At 42.4% G+C, this 15336-nt stretch overlaps 2 protein-coding genes across 5 annotated transcripts in view; both read left to right on the top strand.

The window, feature by feature from the left end:
- The window catches only part of LOC105919959 (zinc finger protein 436), a 91472-nt gene that overhangs the window by 45818 nt on the left and 30318 nt on the right, over window positions 1-15336 (top strand). The window lies entirely within an intron of this gene.
- LOC105919954 overlaps window positions 102-15336 on the top strand; it is a 29724-nt gene continuing 14489 nt past the window's right edge. For 2 of the 3 annotated variants that reach the window (XM_036128920.1, XM_036128921.1), the window contains exons 1-10: window positions 102-444; window positions 5493-5573; window positions 6560-6647; window positions 8373-8503; window positions 8589-8815; window positions 8993-9120; window positions 9210-9313; window positions 12068-12294; window positions 14538-14650; window positions 14729-14832. In XM_036128920.1, the coding sequence (XP_035984813.1) occupies window positions 117-444; window positions 5493-5573; window positions 6560-6647; window positions 8373-8503; window positions 8589-8815; window positions 8993-9120; window positions 9210-9313; window positions 12068-12294; window positions 14538-14650; window positions 14729-14832 (1531 nt within the window). In that variant the 5' untranslated portion in view covers window positions 102-116. The remainder of the gene's footprint in view (window positions 445-5492; window positions 5574-6559; window positions 6648-8372; window positions 8504-8588; window positions 8816-8992; window positions 9121-9209; window positions 9314-12067; window positions 12295-14537; window positions 14651-14728; window positions 14833-15336) is intronic. The other variant, XM_036128922.1, reaches the window with a different exon arrangement.

Raw genomic sequence — 15336 nt, forward strand, 5'->3', positions numbered from 1 at the left:
AAAAACATGTGAAAACCCCATGAAGTATTTGGTGAGTTTCTCTTGAATAACAGCGCTGACACTTCTCTGCTCCTGCTAATCACATCACACTGAGCAAAGCTGGCGCCCTCTCCAAGATGGCGGCCCCAGATCCCGTCGGCGCGCACAGGCGGCAGCGATGGAAGCGGGGTGCGCTCTTTATAATGGCCCGTGCTACTTCCGGTTTGGAGGATTCCCAGCGCGGAAGCCGCTCTCCCGATTCCAAGATGAAGCCCAGCGTGTCCAGGAGGCGTCCTCTGCGTGAAATAATCACGGAGAAGCTGAGCACGGTCGCCTCGGAGATCCTGGCCGCCGTGGAAAGGACGCTGACCGAGTACGAAGCGGAGGCCACCGTGCTGCGGCTGGAGCTGGAGCAGATAAGGCGGCCGGAGCAGTTCCAGCCTCGGGTTAAGGAGGAGCCAACAGGTCGGTCCCCCCACCCTACAACACCCGATGAGCGGGACAGTCTGTAACCTGGTCCGGTATAAAGGTGCTTTAGACCGGGGGGCAGCAGAAGGGCCTGATAAATGTCCACATGTTTTCAATCAGTCAGCCCCCTCTGCGGTCCTACCCCCCCCCCCCCCCCCCCCCCCCAAAACAGTCCCAGGACCCAGGGGAGGCTAAAGGGCCCTGAAACCTGGGGCCCCTGACCCAGAACCAGGCGGCTTTAATCCCAGTATCTAAATAATTAAAAGGGACTTGAACCAGTTTCTGGTTGGATGTCAACACCTGTGAGTGACACAAATACTGTTTACAGTAATTTTACTTGGTTTAATTTTTTTTATTTGTACTTAAAGTGAAGGATGGAGAGAAAGTTTGGGATTCCCATCAAGATGAAATAATGATGAAGTCGTGAGGTTTAATGTTTATGGCCTCCTGAGAATAGTCCTCATCGTCTGACCAGACTGAGACGTTCTGGTGAAGAAAGACGAGAGTGCCTGTAGTCTGCACTGCAAAAACGGAACTAAATATAAGTAAAATGTTCTTAAAATTTGTGTATTTTTCCTTGATTTGAGCAGGTAAATAAGATGATCTACCAATAGAATAAGGTTTTTGCACTTAAAATAGAAAACAATTCATCTCCATCATCTTATTTTAAGTGCAGTATATCTAATTATCTTATTTTAGGGGTCAAAATACTCATTCCATTGGCAGATAATCTTATTTACCTGCTCAAATCAAGGACAAAAACACTAACTTTAAGAACATTTTACTTATTTTTAGATCAGTTTTTGCAGTGTGAGATGGTTCTGAGTAGGGCTGGACGAGGTAGAAAAAAAATCATATCGATAAAATAGAAATCATATTAATCAATATCGGTAATTATCAACAAATTCAAAACATAGATCCCAAGTGCAGCCCTGGACATTTTATGCTGTTGCTTAGCGACCTATTTTTAGATACAGACACACAAACACGGAATTCAAACTCAACCCTTTATTCAATCAACCTTTTACCAGAACTACAAGTTTTAAAAAAGTAAAATAAAGTGTGCTCTCTGAACTCTTTGAAGGGGGCGGAGCTTTCCTGGGTCTGCGTTTGTGATTGGTTGGTGTAATGACTGTAATATTAACCCACATGGCTAAAATGCATAAGGAAGGAAAACTGTTCTTCTATTTAACTTTTTTTTTACCTTTTTTGTAACATCGATATGTCAATCGATTTATATATATGTTGTTATTGAATTATCGTCCAGCCCTAGTTCTGATGCCTCTCCACATGTCTCATGGATTGTTGCTGTTGAAGTGGTAGAAGAAGAAAAAGACAGAAGTGTCGATGCTCTCTGTTAAATATGAGGCTCACTAGAACCAAACGCGCTGCCTTGGTAATTCTACGAGTTGCTTCTCCGTAGTTTGACTCCATGTCACATGTACCGCCGCCATGCTTCCCTCCACTCCTATGCTTTTGTCTGAGAAGAAGAAGAAGAATTCCCTTTTTTAAGCATGCGCAGTGTGCCAGGTTGGGTGAAATCGGCTTGTAGCTCTGCTTCACCAGCAGGAGGTCCCCGCCCTCTACTGCCACCCATTGCACAATGCAACCGACCCCTTTGGCCCCTCCGACAGGTGGTGAGCCCATCGGAAGGGGGACCCATGTCGCCTCTTCGGGCTGAGCCCGGCCGGGCTCCATGGGCAAAAGCCCGGCCACCAGACGCTCGCCAACGTGCCCCACCTCCATGCCTGGCTCCAGAGTGGGGCCCCGGTGACCCGCGTCCAGGCGAGGGAACACGAGATCCATTAATGTTACTCGTCATAAGAGGGGTTTGGGCTGCTCTTTGTCTGGTACCTGACCTAGGACCTGTCTGCCTTGGGTGACCCTACTAGGGGCTTAAAGCCTCTGACAGCATAGCTCCTAGGATCATTGGGACACTCAAACCCCTCCACCATGGTAAGGTGGCAGCCCAGGAGGGTCCGTCGGATAGTCGAATCTCGGATTCAGGAAGAGCAGTGTGGTTTTCGTCCTGGCCGTGGAACACTGGACCAGCTCTATACCCTCAGCAGGATTCTGGAGGGGGCATGGGAGTTTGCCCAACCAGTCTACATGTGCTTTGTGGATCTGGAGAAGGTATTCCAGCTCTCACTGGAGCGGTTCACAGCTCAGTGCATGAGAATCAGTGCCTCCAAATCCGAGACCATGGTCTTGAACCGGAAAAGGGTAGAGTGCCTCCTCCGGGTTGGGGAGGAGTTCAAGTATCTTGGGGTCTTGTTCACGAATGAGGGGAAGATGGAGCGGGAGATCGACAGGCGGATTGGTGCAGCGTCTGCTGTGAAGCGGGCGCTGTACCGATCCGTTGTGGTGAAGAGAGAGCTGAGGCAAAAGGCGAAGCTCTCGATTTACCGGTCGATCTACGTTCCTACCCTCATCTATGGTCACGAGCTTTGGGTCGTGACCGAAAGAACGAGATCCCGGATACAAGCGGCTGAAATGAGTTTTCTCCGTAGTGTGTCTGGGCTCTCCCTTAGAGACAGGGTGAGGAGCTCAGTCATCCGGGGAGAACTCAGAGTAGAGCCGCTGCTCCTCCACGTCGAGAGGAGCCAGTTGAGGTGGCTCGGACATCTGGTCAGGATGCCTCCTGGACGCCTCCCTGGTGAGGTGTTCCGGGCACGTCCCACCGGGAGGAGGCCCAGGGGAAGACCCAGGACACACTGGAGGGACTATGTCTCTCTGCTGGCCTGGGAACGCCTTGGGAGAGGGACGTCTGGGCCTCCCTACTGAAGCTGCTACCCCCGCGACCCGACCCCGGATAAGCGGAAGAAGACGGACGGATGGACTTTCAAGACATTTGAATAAAACTGATCCGTTAATCCCGTTCCTTTCCTTCGTAAACCTCTTCCATTTTCCTGCACCGTTCTAGCCTCAGCCTGGACCTTTCTAGGACTCTCCTCTAGTGTCCTGTTATCAGAGCTAACATTACAGTCATTAATAATCGTAGAAAGAAAATGGTATGCAGGGGTCTGGTGAAACTGATATTGCTGCTGCTGTGTGTGTGTGTGTGTGTGTGTGTGTGTGTGTGTACTTGTATTTGCAGCTTAGTGAGAACATTTTTGCACATTTTATTCATGAGGACCTTGATGTAACACGGGGACCTTTTTTTTGGTCCTCACTTTTTTTCTTGACTAGGATTGATGTTTTGGACTAAGGTGCCAGTAAGGTCTAGGTATATATTGGTCAGGGTTAGGCCTTAGAGAGGGTTCGACATGAACGGAAGTCAAGACACGGTCCTCAGTAAGTATTTAAAACAAGGATGTGTGTGTATGTGTGTGTATGTGTGGGGTGTTATCAGGCAGGCTGCTGAGCTCCCAGCCTGCTGTCTTCAGGGTCAGGTCGGTCGTACAACAAGGAATGTGACTTTGGTTTCTGGTGCTGTCTACATTACTTATGAATATACGGAAACTTTAGGGAAAGAAAATAAGGACAAAAGCAACAGTTTGTACATATGTGTGCATTCTGATGGAAGATTTAGTTTCTATGTAAAATCTCTCGGCTGCGCTGGACGTATCTTATGATTGTGGCTCATGTTTTGTCTCCACCAGCCATACTCAAGGCCGAGTGTCAGCAGTAGTTGAGCTCTGAGCCAGCGGTGATGTCTAGTAGCTCGTATCTGTGTGTGTTGGCTCTCGATGCACCGACTCCAGCCTCAGTCCCCTCCGTCTGAAGTGGTTCTCCCTGTTGCTGGGGCACCTTTATCCTACCACACGTCTTCCTTCCACTCAATTTTCTGTTATTGTGCTTCGATACAGAACTCTGTGAAAAAGCTGCTTCCTCTCCCCTGTGAAGGGAGTCGATGACCGTCTTAGGGACATCTGTCCAGTCAGCAGTCGTCCCCATAAGGGTGTCGCCTCCTGACATGGTTTCAAGGCTCAGGAAGCTTTTGCAGGTGTTCTGAGTTGATTAGCTGATTAGGATGTGCCACCAGGAGTTTAAAATAATTAACCTTTTCACAATATTCCAATTTTCTGAGACACTGCGTCACGTTTTCATCATCTGTAGCCATAAGAGGGCTTTGCGATAAATCAATTTAGTCAATTAATCAGAACTTACACATTTTTAACTTTTTTTTTTTTGTTGGAAAATCTGGATTTATTTTGCCAGTGCACTCATTGGGCTTCCATGAAGAGAGTAGCAGCAATGCTGAATATAGGTTAGAAAAATAAATTGTCAAAAGTTTATGAAGAAGAAACTTTTTACCATTTTATGAGACAATGTAATTAATTTACTTTTTTAAGTTGGTTTGAAATTACATAAGTGAAGTGAAGCCTGTTCTTAGCTCATTTTGTTATATTTTTATTGATTACAACCTTGTTTATTGAATTCAGGAAAACTCCCAGACGAAATGTGACATAAAATCAAGTTTTTAAAATAATTTCTTTAATTTTTTTTGTGAAATGAAAAAAGTAAAATTGATTATTCAGATTTGTTATAATAAAATCTCAGATTTTTTTTAAATTACAAAAAACGGCTTGGACTAGATCACTATATGTAATGATTCCATATCATATTTGAGTTTCACTTTCTGGCAAAAATATTGCACTTTTACACAATATTCCAATTTTTTTAGATAAAATTAACAGTTATCTGCAGATCATATCCTCAGGGCTGACTGTCCCTCTATCCAGGAACAGGTCAGCTAGCATCTCTGCAGATCCCACGCATGCTGGACACAGTCTGTTTAGACCTTTACCTCCAGGTGGCGTCACAGAGACAGTTTCTCTCCTCAGACTGTCTCTCTGTGATGATCGAGACGAACACCTCACAGCCTGAGCTGTGAAATTAATCTGTTTCTATTAGATGTTTTTATTAATGTTGCTTATTGTTAATGTTTGTGTATGGTTCAGTTTGCCTGTTATTTTGCTGCTGATACATGTGAATTTACCCACTGTGGGGTAAAGAAAGGGGCTTCTTTTATTCTATTTATCAGCAAATCAATACGTGGATCCGATGTAAATAATGACATTGATTATTTCCTTGTGATCCAGACGATGAGCTGCTCATTTCTCGCTGTGAAGTCCGTGGAGGTCAAAGATTCCAGCAACAGGTCCAGCAGACACAAGAAACAAGTACGGCTTCAACAAACACAAATGTAGTTGGTGCTGCAAACAATTTGGCAACGATGCTTGTGAACTAAATGTATGTATATGCAGTATGTTGAATTATGTCAAAGATGAAAACAGTTGCTGCTTGTAATCTTTTTCTTGGTGGGAACTTCTGAGTTTCTTTCTTCAAGAAAACGTGGGGAATAAAATTATCTAATGAACAATAACAGGACAAAAAGCACCCTGTGATTCACCTTATGTTATAAACTGTGTTAAAATTAGGCAAATTATTCACCTTAATCAGTAGGTTAGGATAGGCGGCGCAGTTTTCCTGTTTTGTTAATAGTTCTAGCTTTGGTTGCATCTCTCCCTTGCGGTGAAGTAAAATATTAACTTTCAATGTCAATTAAGTGCCTGAAATGTAGGATTTAAGCTTTTAGAAAGCAGCATAACATGACAATTTTTTTACAGTAGTGTGCTGAAACAACCTGGGCTTCAAAGTGCTCTAACTTTCATTGCTAACCATCGCAAACCACAACACAAGGATTAGAGCTCATGCTACTGCTAATTGAGAGGAATGTTGTACTGAAACAGTAAATTTCCTCTGGGATTATTAAAGTATTATTATTCTGATGTTACTGAACGGACAGTGCTGTGAACTGATCCATTAATTATGGGCTTTATTTTTCTGTATGAGGAATGCAATTTGTAAGAAGTCAGGGAAATGCGGGTCTCGTGGTCGTAAAGACAGTTGAGAACCCTTTTAAGAGGCAGACATGTTTCCTTGGAGCTTTTTAACGGCGTATTAGTTTCTACGTAATTTTCTGATACTGACAATGCGAATTCATGGCTCACCAGAGGTGCAAAGACAAAGCGGAAGTGGCACTGTTGAAAACATAGGCGGGGCTGAATAAGGTGAATACTACATGTTATCTTTCTGTTCATTGTTTTGTTGCAGAACTGAGTAATTGGTTTTAATTATTTGATTGTTGTCGTTGGTCTTTATCCAGAGAACCAGAGCCAGGAGGGCCTCTCCTTCACTCGGGGACTAAATAAGGATCAAGAAGTTGACAAAGAAGGTCCTGAAATTACCTCAAGGTTAGAAGAGATGTTTGTTTAAATCTTTCTTGGTAGAACAGGAGTACAATCATTAGGCAATTACAGTATATGTCTCACTGAATAAGAATCCAGTGGGGTTCCACAAGGTGTGATTTTTAATCCACTTCTATTTAGTGAGGTAAGTTTATTTATATAGCAATTTTCAGTAACAAGACGATTCAAAGTGCTGTACATGTACACAGCGCTTTGGGTGGTCGGCATGACTGGAAAAGCGCTATATAAGTTTAGCCCATTTACCATTTAAATTTACATGAACAGAAAAACATTACACAAAGGAAAATGCTTTACAGACATAGGAAAAACAATAATAAGTAATAAGCCAAGTAAAAATCTTGACTAGACTTCTTTCATACATTTATTTTCAAATAATAATAAGAAATAATCTAAGTATAATCTTGGGGATTTCTGATGTAAAGTAATTTTGTCCAACCTTTCCAAAACTATAAATAAAATAACTTATTTTGTTTCATTGTTTCACTAGAAGGAGCTTCATCACTAAAAATTTCAAAGCTCAATTATTTATATTCATAAAGCTTGAGGTCTCTGATCATCATAGTAGCGTAGGAAAGCACAGTAGAGGCCGTGTGTGTGTGTGTGTTTCAGTGTAATCATGTCCCATGTGCGAGTTTGTCTGTGAACTGTCCCAGAAAGCACTTGCAGTCATAGTCTTTGATACTAATGAAACGTTATCAGGTGGTCCAGAGCGCTCAGTTCAAGGTCACAGATGTCACAGAGCGTCTTGTTAACATAACATCCAGGAGCAATTAAGATTGCAGAGGAGCCAGTTTGGATAGCAGCATTTGTTTTGGGCAGGCGGACTCTTGATTTTCTGTCTGCTCAGTTTGGGTTTCTGCCTCACTGAAGCTTCCAGACTGAAGACAGAAACTCCGTCCTATCTGTTGCTGAGGCTTTCACAGCAGCCCTCACTCAGTGCATAGCAATGGTCCCTGCATGTCATTTGGTGATGTCCAATTCAGTCCAATTAATATATATCGATGGGTTCAATAGAAAAAATAACAATAGAGAAGGTACATAAAAGTATTGGCAGCCAGCAAGGGCCTAACCCTAACCAGTAGCTCCATCCTGGGAAAGGACTCAGCTAAACCAAGAATCCCTGAGCAAGATCAACCTTTTATGGTAGGAAAATGCATCTCGTAAAGGAGCAGTAGGATTTTTCCCTAGTGAAAGAGCTCACATGGTTAGTGATTTAATATTGTGTTCTGTTCACCCAAGAACAGACAGAAGAATTGTTAGATAAGAACTGGATTGTACCAGCTATATTCAACTCCTATGTCCTGTTGGAAGAATGTTGCTCAGATGAAATGTACTTCCTATGATAGCCAGCATGTATAAAAGTGTATTGTGCCGTTTTATTCTTGCTCTGCCTTTCTGACAGCGTTCAGAGACATTCAAACGCTCTATGCCTTTAAATAAATTTGCCAAGACAAAGATGCATCTTTCTCTATTTTACTGAGTAGTGTTCTCTTCCTTTATGATAAAGATAAAATCCACATGTCTTTATTGAGAAAGTACACAGAACAGAACAGTGTGGATCAGCATCAACATGTCAGCAGCTCAGCTTAGTCAAATTGATCTTTGCCTTTAAAAAAAATAGCGTGGGTCCAGATCTTCTCAGCTCTGACGGTTATTCGTGTTGACAAGCAGAAATTTTTCATAGATTGCCTGCTGATTTTCTTTGTTCAGGTTGGTTCCCGTACCGGATCTGACTGACCAGATAAATGTGGAATTCTCCCACATCGGGAGTCTAGAAAACTATGTGGACCTTAACATCTGCATCCTGAAGGACTGGACTATTGAGGTGGTTACTGACCAAGGTAGGGAGGGAGTTTTTCTCCAGTTTCTTTCTTCACTGTTAATCTTCCAAATCTCACCGGCACGGGACTGCCATCTCTGCTTCAGTCGAGGAGGAGTACCCGGTTCATGAGCTGCCATGCCGTTCAGGCCAGCAGGAAGCAGACTTCCTGGACCTGCTGAGGTCCACCTTCCCTCAGCTGGCTCCTAACACACCGTTTGAGTCTTTTATAACCGACAACAGCAGGAGGCTGCAGCCTTTGAAGGTGGAGTCTTTCACACCCGAGCAGATCTGTGTGGCAGCTGGGAACTCCGCCCTTTACCTCCGACTGAAGGTACCGCACTTGTCTTAACAGTAAAAATCATTGAAACTCAGCTCTGGGGAATCCCTCTGACTCATTTTGAATGTAATCATATCCAGATTTTTTTTTTTTCAACCTTATTGGTCAATGATGGCTAAAGTACAGATTTCAATATGTTAAATTACTCAAGCAAGACTTCTTTTCTATTAGTGTCCAAGCGAGCACGGAGCAGGAAGTGAGCAGCAGCTTAATGAGCTTAGCGATGACAACTTTAACGAAGACGACAACTGTGATGAACGCCCTCCGTTCATCCAACTTCAAACCGCACCCGACGCCAAGTGAGTGAACACAAACCCTTTGTAGGCTGCTGGTTGTGCTTGTTAAACCTTTCAAATCTTCTTAAATTCTCATAATTTCTGTTCCTCAGCTCCAGAAATGAGCCTCCTGATGAGAATAAGACCAGGAATGAAGAAATCCCATTGAGGATCCGGGTTCTGGGTGATCCTCGTATCACTTGCCTGTCAAAACCAGGTAAATTCAAACATTTTCTGACTTCACCCACAGCTATGATTCGTCCCGTCTATCCCCAGCGTCTGTTGTGGTGATTCTTTCTTTTGTTTCTAAGGATGATTATTCCATGTATCCCACCAGCCCCATTTACTCACACCTCCTAGAGATGGATACACTGATTTGGCATCCGATCCCAAAGGAAATGGGGCCGTGTGATTTCCGTAGCAGTCAGAATACACTTAAGTAGGGCAGACTTGTGGCACATTTCCATAACTGTGTTGGTACTGCGTCATTGTGTTGCTCTACACCTGCTGGATCTTAAACGCCGTTGCAGGCTACACAATGGGGTACCGCGCGCGAGCTATTTTTAGAAACACAACGTCACGATGACGTCACATCACGTGGTACGCAGTGGGGCAAACTCCGGAAAGCCGCCGTTGTTTTGCTGTAAAAGAGACGTGCGTTAGCCTAGGTTTTACTCGGTAAACGACTGCTTTTTCCAGATCTAAGACCATGGTTTTTAAACATTGTTGCTATGGAACGTGCAACAGCGACTCGAGTTACGCTGATCGGCCGCATATGAAGGATGTTTTCTTCAAGACTGCCAAGGAGAAATGTGTGCGCTGGGACCGGGGCGGTCGGCCTACACAACAGTTCAACCCGGAAAAAGTTACCAAATTCACTTACATATGTAGCAAGCATTTTGTCAGAGGAAAGGGCACAACCGAAGAACATCCTGACCCAATTCCAGCGACATCAAGTCAAGGTAAGAGTATTTTGGTGGCCGACATGTTAATAAAGTAGCGCCTGCTACCATGACAGCATATAGGCTATCATGGTAGCAGGCGCTAACATGATAGCCTGCTACCAGGATAGCTTACTCAAAAACATTTCAAATGAGACAAACATTAAACATATACCCATTCCTGGACGGTGTTTGCAAACAACAACAAAAAACGGCCGACGCTGCCATGATCGCCGCGCAGGAAAAAAAAAACAAAGCTTACCGTTCATCAACTCGGCCAGTTTTCCGGTCTTTTTAAGCCCTCAAACCTCAAGCCATCGTTTGAGCTGAAGGTTGGTGTGTTCTTCGACAGTGCGACCAGTAAACCGTGTGCCTGGGACATCGTCTTGGGAAAGTTTAACGGCTGTAAAGTCGGTCATATCGCTGGTTCTGTTGCGCTTGTAATAGCTGGGTTATCCGTGCGTTCTCTCCTGTATGCCCTACCTAAGCGGCAAAAGGGGCGTTGCTCTTGAGACGGTGACGTCACGTGCGCGGTACCCCATTGAAACACAGATCTGAGACACTGATATACAACTATGTAGTTTAGCTACTGTCTGTCATTTTGGATCATTTTATATCGCTATACCTTTATCTTTAAAGCTATATAGCCAGGTTATATGCTTATAAAAAAAAAAAAGACGTCCCTTTTGAGCCTTAGTAGAACCCAGCACCGGGCGCGATGAGCATCTATACAAACAGACGTGGACACCTACGTTCATACTGCATTTACAGCGCTATTCCAGTCTTTTTCCTCTTGGATTTATATATTATTATTTTGTGTTTTTTGGTTCTATTTAGACTCAAAAAGGACTATCAAAACATTATCTGGATGAACGCTTGGTGTATATAACCTTATTTTATCATGATCAACTGGATTTTGGTCTTAATGGTTTAGGCATGTAGCGTGGCTATATAACTTTTAAAGCTACATCCACATGGAGACAAACACGAGTAGAGTGGTAATGCTGCCGAAGCAGTAAAATAGGAAAGAAAAGTAGGTTGACAACAAGAAACCTGATAAAGAAGGGAGAAAAAAGGCATTTGATGGACCGGCGACTTTAGAGGAGCGAAATGTTAGTCTTAAACCCTAACGAGACTCATGTGGGGCCCGTTCACCTAACGGCCCGTCTCGTTTCACCCGGTCGAGGATTTGGCACAAAGAGAAGAGGCAGTGAATTCAGAGGCAAAAGAACAATTAAACATGTATTTATTACAATTTGGAGTTCCAAAGTGGGAGACACTTACAAGTTTTATCACAGCATCGGATACCTCAAGTTCTCTGCCTGTGTCCTAAGTGTGTCTCAAAGCTTACACGTTCGTACCTTCCTTTTAAACCTACAGAGTCCAAGCGGGGGCCGGACCAACCTTTTTTCTAAGTTTCCTTGAGACATTGAGTCTGCTGAGAACATCTGTTTTCTAACCTTTGACCGTTAAATGTAATCTATTTTCCTAGCTTGGTTCCTGGGAGTTAACTGAAACAATAGTAAAACCTTGGGACAAGCACTTTTAAAAGCGTTATCTGCTCACAAGACTGTCATATCTCCTCTCTGCATCCGTTCCTGGTACATGCCTACTGAAGTCCTTTGTTCTGCATACATCCTCATCTATTTAGGTTATTGGGTTAAAGTTAACATCTGTATTACTTTAAACTACAGTTATATTATATTATATTCTATATAAGTGATTATATTTCCATAACAACCCACTTTAAATTGAATCGTGTCTGAAACACAACTTCAAAGTCAGCTGTCGTGGTTAGGTTAGGTTAGCATACGCAAGACAAAGCCTTAGTTGGATGTTCTTGGGTCTGTGGATGCTCTGATTACTTTTGAAAGAATTGCAGCCAAAGAAGCAATAAGTCGTGATATAGACAAATTGAACACCAGGTAAAAACCTCAGTTTTTTGTCATTCAGTACCCAAAAAAGAATTCAGAAAAGTATTTTATTTTTCACCAATGGTCTTACTAACGTTGAGGTCTTCTCTGTTTCAGTGCTGAAGAGGTACAGGCTTAAAACGCTGAAGTGTCCTTGTGACATGGAGGAAGCAGACTTCATGAAGCTGCTGAGGTCCACCTTCCCTGTGCTGGCTGGCGACAGGCCGTTTGAGTTTTTAATGAGCAACCTCTCTAAAAAACTTTTTCCTCTCAATCTGGAGTCCTACACCCCAGATCACATCTACAAGGCTCTTGGGTTGTCTGGCCTCTACATTCGACTGAAGGTACACCTCCACCTTAGAGTTCAGCAAGCGTTGGCACAACAGGATGTCGTTGTCTGATTTACCATATTATTAGTTTGGCCGGTCCTGCGACTTGTATATCAAATTTAAATGGTGATTCATCTTGACCAGCATGAACCAAGGAGTAAACATTGTCGTCTAGAGCCACAAGAGGACTCTAGGCTTGTGAAAACCATCCTGCTCCTGTACCACTTAAAATAGGGTGACCAGTTGTCCCCGATTACCAGGGACCGTCCCTGTTTCTGATGACCTGCCCCTGGCAAAAGTAGTTCTCGGAAATGTCCCTGATTTCAGTGTATCATGATGGAGTAAAAGCGTTTACCACAATGAGAAGTATTTACCCAGTCCTGCCGCTGTCCCAACGTAATAGAAGAGCTGAGCCGAAAGTGCCTTCCAGAAATCTCCATTTTCTCCAACCTTCAGTTGTCAAATTATTATATTTACTCTGAAGGGGTGTTCTAAAAAATTTTTTTTGTTTTTTCAACAATGCCCTCTCCAAGTTAATGAACTAGTGGAAGTCCACTGAAAACTACAAATTGTCTCCTAGTTCTCATTAGAAATAGCAACTCCCGCCTCAATTTCCCAGTTTTCATTTTATTAATTGTGTTTTCCTTTCTTTGTTTATGTAGTTTGTATGCTAAGAGTTTAGTTGGCTTGCTACCAATTTCATGATATTTCTGTCGCAAGAAAATCCTTCTTTTTCTGGGTTTGTTGTGTATAAATATCATAAATTTTCGCTTTTATTTTTTTTATAAGTTCTTCTTTTACAGTTGAGTTACTAATATCCAATCGTTGTAATTTCTTTAAATTTCCTTGTAATTCTGCTAGTTTTTGCCCTTTTTAATTTCTTCATTGAAATTATCTTCCCATGCATTACAGCTTTTAGAGCGTCCCATATCATAATTTGTGAGACCTCCATCAGTATAATTTTCCTGAATAAATTGTTTAATTTCTTGTTTTAGTTTTTGTTTTAGTTTTGTATCGTTTAGTAAGTTTGAGTTTAATTTCCACAGCCATTTCCTGGCCTTTTTATCTAAAGACACTGATAGTGACAGGGGACTGTGGTCTGAAATATCAATAGTTTTTATTTTGCACCCTTCCACTCTGAAAGAATCCCTACTAAACATGAAAAAAACACATCTATTCTGGAATAGACATTGTGTGCGGAGGAATAGTGTGTATATCCTTCATTATACGGCGTAAGCCCCTCCAAACATCAATGATATCCAATTCTTTCATCAATGAATTTATTATTTTAATTGAGTTTTCCCTGATAACACCCCTTGACAGATCTAATTAGGTAAGTCTAATATTAATATCACCTCCACGCACCACAACTCCCTGTGAGTTAACCATTAGATCAAAGATTCGTCTATACAACAACCATTCACTTCCCGGTGGTATGTAGGCGTTTATAAATGTTACCTCCAACCCTTCTATTCTCCCAGTGATCTTGATAAACGTTCCCTCTGCATCTTTTTCCTCTCATTGTTCATTGTTAACTTAGCTTGAAATTAATATGGCAACATGCCTTTTGTGCCTCGCTTTGAAAGAAGAGGAGAAAGCATATTTAAATCCCTGTCTTTTTAATTTTCCATGCTCTGATTGAATCACATGAGTTTCTTGGTGAAAGGCCACCTGTGCCTTTTTTATGTTTCAATTTAGCTACAATTTTGCTCCTCTTAATAGGACTGAGGACTCCGTATACACTAAAGGAAATTATTTCAAATCAAAAGTTGTTGCTTTCTCCTCTCTTTGTCCTAATTTTCCTGCAGATACTAACCCTTATTATTTATAATAATAAACGTAGAACAGTACTTTCCCTCCTAACTTCCAGCCTTGAGGGTCTTTCACGGTCCAATGTCAGCGTAATTTTGATAACTTTTAACAAAACGGGACGTTACGCTGAAATGCGCTGGATAAAACTTTGTTGGTTGGAGTTGCTAATTTACTCCATTCAACATCCCAAGTATGTTATTCAGCCGGCTGTGGATGCAGCTGAGTAATTTAATAAGTTGTCTTACCAGATTAAATGTCAGTTTTTAGTCTTGGATTGTTTTGAAGTAATAAATAAATGTGTATAGTCTGTTGCGACATACATATGTTTTTTTCCCCTCTGTGTGACACATTTTTTTTGACTGATTCAACTTTATATTCCGGAGCGACTTGCATTCTGAAAATACGGTGTTTATTTTTTCCAGTAAAGAAACCTTTTTTCTCTTTAGTCTCAAGAGGAAAAAGTCCAGGCCAGACAAAAAAGTCTAAAGCAGAACAAGGCTGCCCCTCATAACGATAAGGACTCCTCATCCACCACCAGTCAGATTACACCAAAAAATAAGTGAGTCAAACGGTTATTTTGGCTGCTTTCTTAAAAATGCCATTTATCTGGCTAACTAATACAGTTTCTCATTTATAGCCTCAGATATGAGTTTCATCATCCGCTCAGGGAAACGGACACACGTATAGATCTCAGGATTCACCTCCTGGAGGACTCTGGGATTGATGAAGTCACAGCAGAAGGTAAAATTACAGCTTTTAACTCTAAGGCACAGCTGCAGCACAACCAGCCTTTATGTTGGTCTTTTTTTGGTGTTTAGCGTCTCTTTGTGTGTGTGTGTGTGTGTGTGTGTGTGTGTGTGTGTGTGTGTGTGTGTGTGTGTGTGTGTGTGTGTGTGTGTACATGCTACAAAGAAAAGGTAACTCATTTTCAATGTTTTACATATACAAAGGTACGAAACTGACTTGATTCACAAAGCAAAGAGCTCTGATTACAAGCTGACACAGACACAACCACACGGTGTAGTAGACGGCAGCAGTTTGCAGTTAAACTCCTAATGGACACAAATTTTAAGTTATTTAAATGTTTTAGTGCAGAAAATGACAGATTGTGAATGATTCATCCCATTAAACGATATTGGGAAGGCATTAGCACGTCGGCATTACCTGCTGTCCTTACAGCTTTCATTTGTGATGCTTCGTTTGTTATAAAGAACTCTCCTTTGGCTTAGTGAGCAGGTTTTGGAA

This window comes from Fundulus heteroclitus, unplaced genomic scaffold (genome assembly GCF_011125445.2).
Source record: "Fundulus heteroclitus isolate FHET01 unplaced genomic scaffold, MU-UCD_Fhet_4.1 scaffold_125, whole genome shotgun sequence".
Taxonomy (NCBI): Eukaryota; Metazoa; Chordata; class Actinopteri; order Cyprinodontiformes; family Fundulidae; genus Fundulus; species Fundulus heteroclitus.